Here is a 9,719-nt window from a genome sequence, read left to right on the forward strand (position 1 = left end):
GTGTATTCATAATATACAAATTATTTGGTTTTACAAATCCAGTTTAGACGAATGGCAATAGTCAAGTTTAACCGCATTTGAAAAAGGCCAGATTGGCGCCCATGCGGTGCTACTTCACGTGACGTCACAGGGACCTAGATGCTATACGAATAGTCAGGAGTTTTACATCGTCTGAGATTACCAATGCATTCATGAGGCACAGGGCTCAGGGAAATATTTTTAATAATCACCTATTAAAATTGCCTATGGTCGGAATGTTTCCTTCGTTTGATAGGGTATTAGTAACCCTTATTTAAGCCAAGCGCTACCTGCTAGCAGGGTACTATACTAGCTGCTAGCAGCCTGCGTCGTAGCGGCGCTCATAGCCTCGCACCAAGGTGGCCTCACGCGGCGGTAGCCGGAACCAGAATGACGTCACACGGGCTTTTCCTAGCATTCATACTTAACCGTCGCGTTTTCGTGCACATAAACATGTTCACTTTTCATTTAATCGCGAAAAATAGATATCGTCATTTAAAATTCTAAAAGCGTGAAATACGTACTCCAGGAGTAATAATATTTCGATTTAGGCAATAAAACAGAAATAGGAAACCACCATATTCAATTATGATGGGATCTTATATTGTTTCTTTCTTATTGGTGGACAATCTTGATTGTTTTTTTTATTCAATTGGCGAATTATTCTGTTTTCAAAATTAATATTGGTTCCTTGCCTGGCTTCACTGAGTGAAGAAGATTATAGTATATCATTCTAACCTTAATTAAAATGTTTCAATGACACCTATTTGGCCCACTTTTATGCAGCCGACCGTATTAACAGAAAATTAATATTTCCCTCTCCATTCACGCTAATTCCGAATTGATTACACATTTTTTTAAAGGGACGCAAGAAATCGTTGCTCATCAAACAAGCTTTTCTTGTTGAATGTGTACAGTATTTGTAGCCATACCGTAGTGAAGAATGAGTTTAATTTAGAACACATAATAATACTCTAGCCATTCAAAATTTCGAATAATTAACTTCTGCTCCATTATTCAGATATTAATTTTCTGTCGTTTATTTTCTTATCAAGGATTAGCTATGGCTGCGTCTGATCCTTTGTTTGGCGTCATTTCTATGCTTTTGTGATATCTTCAGTCTTCTTCCTCGGGAAATATTTCTTCACCCCGTCACAAACTATATTCATTAAAATGGTATAATTGTATGCTCTTTGTTATTATTATCTCATAGTTCTTTGGAGACTCTTTCGGAGCCGTTTTTTGCGTAAGCACTCAATCCAATTACCTCAGGTGGAGTTACTCAACTAGTGCCTTAGGTCATGGTTGAATTTTTATAGATAATTGTGGTTTTTCGATTGAAGCTAGGTAATATGAGCAATAAGTGAGGCCAATGCAAGGTGACTGGTGGAGTGCGTCATTATCTTCGTAATGAAACTAGATCCGTTATCGTATTTTTCATTTCCTCATGCTTCAGCTATGTTATCATGCTCCTTGGAAAACGTTTCATCCTCCTGTCGCATTTCAATCTTCTACATTTGTTTCGAAATGCTAGGCAGAATATTAAAATTGGTGTTTGCATCAACTTTTCCTGTATCCGAGAGAGTTATTCGAGAGGTAGAGCGTACGAGAACCTGTAATGGGAATATAAACTGGTAGAACAACAATCTGGAAAAAGGAAAATTTGCTATTTTAGGGTGAACGGCACATGTGAAAGATATATCTTAGACGTTTGATAACGCATGGCGGAACAAGTTATGGAGAATTACGTAGCAGAATTATTCAGGCAAGGGGTGCTTTTTACGAAAAGAAAAATCTGTTTACTTCTAGAAATATAAACCTTATCATACGGAATAGAATGTAGGAGGACTAGTACACGTTTGTTTGGAGGGTGTCTTTATATGAAAGTGAAACATGGGCAATCGGAGTGGTGAAGGAGGAAAATTTAATGGATTTTGTGGCTTAGTGCTGGAGGAGAAGGCTTTTAAGTTCATTTGGGTGGGTCATGAAACGAGTGAGGAAATATTCAGAACTGCTGAAAAAAGGAGAAGGATGTCAATCTTGTTGGTTGCTTTCGTGAAATGCTACATAGATGACATTTTTCTACTCGACGTTTTACTCCTCCTACTGGGAGCGTTTTCTCTTGAAGTGTTGAAACGTAGAGTAGAAAAATGTTACCAACGAAGCATTTCACGAAAGCAACCAGCAAGATTGATAAAAGATGCTGCGAAAATCTTCAAACAAAAAAAGGAGAAGCATAGACAAAGAAATCGAATATGATAGGACATACGCTCGGATATAATAATCTACTGGCAAGAGTTAAAAAAGTACGTTAGAAGGATGAAACACAAGAGGAAGACCACCACTTGCATACACCATTCACGTCATGAGAGATATGAACACAGCATCATATTGCCAACTGAAGAAGATACAGGAAAATAGGGAATAATGGCAAGTTACTAAAATACAGCCATTTGGCTGCTAACGAATGAAGAAGGAACGGTATATTTCAATAAATAGTCGAATTGTCATTTGTTGTTAACTTTATTATGTTCAATAACAATTTCCATTCAGATCGTTTTTAAGGAACATACAATAGATTGGTGCGTTTATAGGCCCAATTTTCTGTTAAAGATCTTATTTTCAAAATCATTCGGTGATGTCACTTTTCTAAAATAAATGGTGGACTTATATTTTCAAGTTACTGGTCGATTTTTTTTCGTCTCAACGTGAATTATCCCCCCAATGGACTAAAAAACCCTGGATTGAATATTTCACATGTACCCGCATTAGTGTTGAAAATTTATTTCGAGGCCTCACGACTTCTTCTGGGAGAATCTAGGCAACCTTGGATCACAAACACTTTCTCACGTGCAGGAGAGATTTCAACAAACGCCTGCTCCTCTCGCCTGGAGACTTCAACGGCCCGTTGGCCGCTTAGTTCTTGATCTTCTTGTACTCGGCGTCGTACTTCTTCCTGTACTCGCCGGTGGGGTCCCACTTGGCCTCCAGCTGGGACCACATGTCGGGTTTATTCTCGATCAGGTGTCGGATGACCTTGTGAGACTTCTCCTTCTGCTTCTCCGAACACTTGGAGCACTCGGTCTGAAGGGCGTCTGGGATGCTCTCTGGAAATTGAAGGGAAACTTCTATCAGTATGATGAAAATATGAACTCACTAATTTAAGAGTTAATTAGTCTAAATGCTCGCTAGTGAAATAATGAATAAATTTGAGGAGGTATTTTACAAAGTGTTGAGGATAAAAAATTTCCCATCCTATTTTTCCCGCACTTTCAGTAGTTTCCAGTAATTCTTTTTAACTGAAAGATATATTCCTAAAGGCTGTGGGGTATGGATGAAGTCTAGAATTTAATGTCAATTCCATTTAAACAAACCCATGTCTTTTCTAATGATCGCACCCCAGTTTATGTAAGGAAAGCTGTCGCGTGAGTGAGTGTGTCTCGATATGTTCCGTGGGAATTTGGATTTTGACTAGTGTATTACTGTCATCGGTGCACGACAGACATGATTTTTCTTCATTTATATAATTCTCACTTTTCAAACAATGATGACAATAGAAAATGTACGGCAGAAAATATAGAAGGGAATATAATTCCTGTATAATTAGATTTCAAACACGTATTTTTTCCTGCCTTTAGTTGAACGAAAGCAGGATAACTGAAAACTGAAAATAGGAATACTTAATGCATATTGATTTCAAGTCTGAACTATTACGTCAAAAAATTTTTATTATTAATGCAATTGCTAATTAAAAGTTTATCTTTCCTTTGAATGTGGGGTTGAATTTTATGAAAATGCAATATGATTCTGAATATATCAGTTGCGGTGTATTGGTTATACATTTGAGTATGCCATATTTTAAATTAATTCATGGAGATCATTTTTCGTCTTTCGTGAATATGTGTAGCAACCCGTGTTCTATGGATTGCCATTTTGTGACGAAACTTTCCATCATATAATTTCTGAAGAATTGAGAATTTTTAAGTGAATAATATTGCACTACCAAGTAATACAGTTTGACTAGGTTCCTCAGCTATAGTGGCATCTTTAAGAGTACACTTTTGAAATCATCACTTATTCAAAATGTAATCGTAATCTAGAGAAAAGTTTTAAATGAGCTTTAGCATCCCTCCACAGCATTAGCACGAGTTGCGAGAATGTGACCGAGTATAATGGAGGTCGGTAAGGGAGCGCTCAGGGAAATTACGAAATATTTATTTTAGCGGAGTCGCGTTTGGATTCGCGCGGCTGAGGACCACTGCGCTGGAGTGCAAGCGTGTTTTAAGTGACCCAAATCCGTGGAATGGATGGCTGCATGTTGATGTTGCGTAATTCGAGAATCTAAATCTCCATTTGACACCTATTTTGTGTAATTTCTTTAGCCCTGTATTGGTGTGATATGCGCAACTAGCTGTATTTTACGAAAAGGCTTTTTTTAGAAATGTTAATGCTGCGCCAAAATGAATATCTTTCGCGTGTGGAATATTACTTTTAATCATCTATGTGAAAAGGTGCATGTTTGCATTATGAAAGGCGTAAATGCGTCTTGCTGTAATATTCTCGTTATATAAGAAGCCGCTGGGCTTTTGAAGTTTTTGTGAAGTCGGCCTATGGAAAGCGAGGGTAATTTAATTTTATGATAATTGGTATGTATTTGCTTTTTTTAATTATGTCATAAAAAGGACGTTCAATGAACAGCTACATCACCTGAAATACTACGCAAAAAACAGTGAAAGTTTAGTCAAAATTTACATTTGCAAACCGTTGGAGATATTGTCACTTTTTTCGTTTACAAAAAGTATCCCTCTTTTAAATTTGAAATTTTAACTTCTTTCCGCTATATAATTTTCTTACACGGTAAATTATTGTGGTGGAATGTCTTCAGAGTTAAAAATTCCCGTTTTTAGTACCTTTCTGGATATTTAGCTTAATCAGGATAAACCATCGTTTTTCTAAGGATTTTTGTGGAATTACATATTTTGTAATATTTCTTTGTATGTCATTATCTCACCGGTATTCTCTTATTCCCCCCAATCTAAGATGACATGGGGAATATCACGTCATTTATCTTTCATCTACTTATAAGATTGAAAGGAAGACATTAGTAGTCCCCTGGCCACAGAAATCGCAGTCACAATGCGAAAAGGGCACACACAAATTATTTTCATGTTCTAGTTGTTATCTATAGTTTTTCCACCTAGACAAGCATTACCAATGGAAAATGTAGACATTTTTGGATTTTTTTTAATGCAACAAATAATAAATACTATATTTCAGTCTTTTATCAGTACTCCAAAGAGTGCAATGAGGAGAGTATTTTCATTGAATTTTCGTGAAAATCGCATTTACTCGGTTTCCCGAAAGAATCTCAGGTTTACAGGCGTCCTTACCAGCGCATTTATTTGTTTTAATTCATCACCCCGAAAAAAGAGCAGTAACGGACTTAACAGCGGGAGAATCTAGCAAATAACATCGTAGGAAGATCAAAGCACCCATGATTTTATGAATTATTTTGGGCCTACGCCATTAGTGAATAGAAGGGTTTATCCATGCAGTTACTCACTTTTCAGCTCAGATCCTTCAGGGGTGCAGGGTCCTTTGTCCATCAGACAGTCAAAGTAGTTCTTTACCAGGCGGTCGCTCCTCAGGATCTCGTCCACGTTGACGTTGTCGTACTTGTTGGTGTATTTGGTGTCGCGGTAAATACGTCCGGCGTAGGCCACGGCCACCAGGCACGACACAAGCAGAAAGGCGGTTGCGGTCTTCATGTTGTCTAGTCAGCTCTCGAACTGAGTGGTGAGTGCCGACCGATGAGATCCGCAGCACTTATATACCTCATCGCGGTTCTTTCGATGGTATCCGTCCAATCTGAGTCGTTGTCCTTGTTCTCACAAAGAATCCCTCTCCCCCCCCCTCCTTCCCCCGCCCTCTAGTTGCTTCCACGGAAATCCTCCCCCTCTGTGGTATCAGGCGTTGGAATCACCCCACCCCCAAACGATTCTCATTATTACGTTTCTTTAGCTTCCCTCCCCTTCCTGTCGCACCCCTCCCCAATCCTCCCCTTGTCTTCGCTAACGTACTTCGAAGCGGACTTTTCCACATCCACTCTCCGTCACTAAAATCAATATCGCCATTTCCATTTTGCTCATTCTGAGTAAATAGTTTTTCCTTGAATATTATTTTCGAATTATACAGGGTGTTTCAGGAGGAATCTGCAATACTTCAAGAGAAGATAGGGGAGACGATTTTATGCATTTTTTGTCCGCTAAACATGGGGTCGCAACCCCTTAGTTACTGAGCAATGACAGTGCAAACAATTTTTTTAAATACACTTTGAGTCACCATTAAAACGATTTTTCTTGGAAATCCAGCCTTTTTGGCATTGCATTTAATTGCAATATCTGAGAGGTCAACTAATTATCTTTGAAGTTAACAAATTAGTATTGACGAGTTATTTGTGACGAGGTAAATAATATTTTTCCCCTAATATATAAGATTACATTTTTGTTCCCTGTAGATAATCCATGATAGATAAATGATCAACTTAGTTATTATTTTCTGAGGCGAAATTACACCTTATTTGCCATTTTGGTATATTTATGGTTCAGAATGAAGGATGAGTATCTCTCGTAAAAAAATCGAAAGAATTTTCCTTGAAATATGTATATACATCCAAAATACCATTTTATGTCACTTTAGCAATGGCCAGAATGGAAACAGACCCATTCACTAAGTTACTCCACGCTAGGGACATCTTTTTGTATGTTTCTCCAGTTATATCCAAGATCACTTGTCTCCACTTGTCCCTGTCTCTCACAATGTCTAGCTGGTGTCACTACAATGTCACAATGTCTAAGTAGACATGTTATCCCTTTCTTTGCTACCCTTACGTAGTTTCGCCTATTATTTTCCTTTCTATTGTTACACCCTTTCACTTCTTTAGTGGGAGGCTTTGAAAACCTGGTATTGTTTTTGTGAATATATACCCTTGCTCTGTTTTTGCTCTTTTTCTTTTGTGTAAAGGAACAAGTTCTAGTTTAATTATTTAATTTTTACGACCACTTGCTACAATACAGTATTTTATAACTGCGTTAAAATTGTCCCTTCGACAATTGTTATGCCAATTATTATCTTATTTCAGTAAAATTGTATTGTGCACTAGCTTCGTCTGTTGATGTCATCCGCAGTGATCTCCATTACATGCTCGTAAATGTATTGTTTCATATTACTCAGCTTAATGTAGGATTGATGGGTACTTAATTTGTAGCTACATTTTTATGCAGATATCAAAATTGAGGATTTATTTTGCATATGTTCCGTTTCCAGTCTTAGAATTAAGAATATTATAGCTCAGTATCACTGTTACCTTCCGTGTACCTATCAATGAAATTTTCAGTTGTAATCCATACTAGATTTTATGATTATTTTATCCATATGCTGATACGAAAAATTGTATTCAGAGTCTTACGTTTTCTCGCGAAGATGAAAATGAGCCCTTATTTGTAAGTGAAGTGTTATATTTTTCTACTGCACCATATAATCTTATATTACTCTTCCATTACCGTTGATATAGAATTAAATTTATTGTGCCAATATTTTTTGGTCTCAGTTATGCATATTACCTTTGGATGAATGTCCAATTTTCTTCAACCAAATTTCGTCGTCTTAGATCCTTGCTGCAGTTTGATGATCGTGCATTTTACGGATTTCTAGCTGACACTTGTGATTTGCAAATTTTGATACATGAGACTGTAATTTTAAATGAAAGTTCACCACATACTTCCATAGTTGTACTTCTGTGATATTTCTTAAGGGATTACGAAAGCTATTACGCATTGTAATTAATTTTTTGACCTTGAAATTGGTAAGGATAAGTAAAAAAGTTTAATCTTTTACTTCGGAGAATTTTTTCGTTTATTCAACCGAAGCGATGAAAGTATAGGTTTCATATGTTTTTACTTTTTCTTCTCCATTTCAAACCGAGTTTTTTGGGTTTTGTATCTTAGCCTGTCATTACGTCTCTTGCCGTCTCTCCCTCCCCTCCGATTGGTTTTTTTAGCCATCATCTGCTTTTTTTTCTTCCGCCGCGCGAATATCCGCTCCAGCAAAACCAGTCGCGTCGGGAACGGGTCGGCCCCCCTCACCCTGGTGCGTCACTGCCTCTGTCGTTCGACTCACGTCCAATTCCCCGAAACACTCTCGGCTTTCATTCGAACACTTTTATTTATCGATAATGCGTAATACAAGGTGGCTGCCCTCTCGAAAAAATTCTAGTAAACTGAGGGGAAAAAAATAACACCTGGTAAATATTAGCTTCCAAGAAAGACCCAGGGATTCGCTTGCATGGACGGTAAATATTCTGGCGCTACGAAGAAAATCCGAAGATTCAAGTATGAAGAAATGGGAATTTTATTTGCAATAATCGTGGAAAATTACTATTATTCATTTCAGTAAGGCAAAAATTCTGGCTTCGTTTATTATCACCCTAAAATTGTACTAAACGCCCAGATATTTCCGCTAAATCTATGCTATAAAGATCTCGTGGTAAATGTGGAGAAGGCAGATTAATGAATTCTGCACATGCGACTGAGATGTGAAGTGGCGAAATCCGATAGCACGTGATCAGACCGAAAAGCTTCTTCAGACGATAGCGTGTGGTTTATTTCTATTCAAATATTTATTTCCCTTAAATTTACTTTCTTGGACAAATTATCTCATTCTTCGTATTTGATTAGTCTGTATCGTCTTTATGGTCAATTATATTTCTCGTGTTTATAATAATAGTAATAATAATAAAAATGCAATTTATAATGTTCACACTGTAAACTTTCTATTGTAACATTGTTTGTAAACAATTTACAGGTCAACGTGTCTTAGATTTATGATACTTTGAAATGGGTTATTAAGGAAAATTTGCAAAAACAATTATAAACATTCAGGCATGATCATACAAAGTTGAAATGGTCATATAAGTTCGTTTAGGTGGGAATATGTATATTCTTTCTTGCTGATGTGTCCTGCGGTTCCAATTCTTGTAATATCCTATTTTAATCATTATTTTTCTTCTAAACTATCTATTTTCTATCCTTCTACCGTCGTACTGGGGAAATCCCCGGCAAACACTCTCTGGGTGTAGTATCATCATATGCATGTGACCAGTGGTAGGAGGTGCCTGGATCCATAGGGCGTTTAGTATTGCGTCGTTTATTTGATGCTGTGGGCAGCCCCACATTTGCCGGAGCAAAATAGGAAGAGTGGTCGCGGACCGGTTTCAGTTGGGGTTAAACCCAGTTACGATATCGCGGAGGCCGCGTGTTGCGTCACGACGTGAAGCATGGGATAGTGCTTGCTTCTTGTCTCCCCCTTGATTTAATGCTACCACCACCCCATGCATAGCTGGTTTTGCACCCAATTTCCAAGATTCTATTCTCGTAATGATATGCGTAGACTTTCCTTCACCGCTTTGTCTCACGTGGGGTGAGGGTTGAAGGTGAACGATTAGATTATTTTCCAAGGGCTAATAAGAAAGAAAAGAGAAAAAGGTTCCCGTGGGTAATTTTCTGTGTTGATATCGCTCGGAAGTAATTAACTTATAATGAGTGTATGAAATCCATGTTTCATATTTAAGACAGCGCATTTGGAATAATAGAAAAGATGTATAATTGATCATTCTGAGTAAATCGGCCTTAAGAGAAAAGTAA

The 9,719-nt window shown here is 37.5% G+C and overlaps 1 protein-coding gene across 1 annotated transcript; it reads right to left on the minus strand.

Annotated features, from left to right (window-relative positions):
- Window positions 1-2,522: 2,522 nt before the first annotated feature.
- LOC124164871 (ejaculatory bulb-specific protein 3-like) lies at window positions 2,523-5,831 on the minus strand. The gene is made up of 2 exons (XM_046542089.1): window positions 5,582-5,831; window positions 2,523-3,125 (listed from the first exon to the last, which is right to left on the minus strand). Exons 1-2 carry the CDS (start codon window positions 5,784-5,786, stop codon window positions 2,935-2,937), a joined length of 396 nt encoding a protein of 131 aa, XP_046398045.1. The 5' UTR covers window positions 5,787-5,831; the 3' UTR covers window positions 2,523-2,934.
- Window positions 5,832-9,719: the final 3,888 nt, after the last annotated feature.

The sequence above is a fragment of the Ischnura elegans genome, chromosome 9 (genome assembly GCF_921293095.1).
Source record: "Ischnura elegans chromosome 9, ioIscEleg1.1, whole genome shotgun sequence".
Lineage (NCBI taxonomy): Eukaryota > Metazoa > Arthropoda > Insecta > Odonata > Coenagrionidae > Ischnura > Ischnura elegans.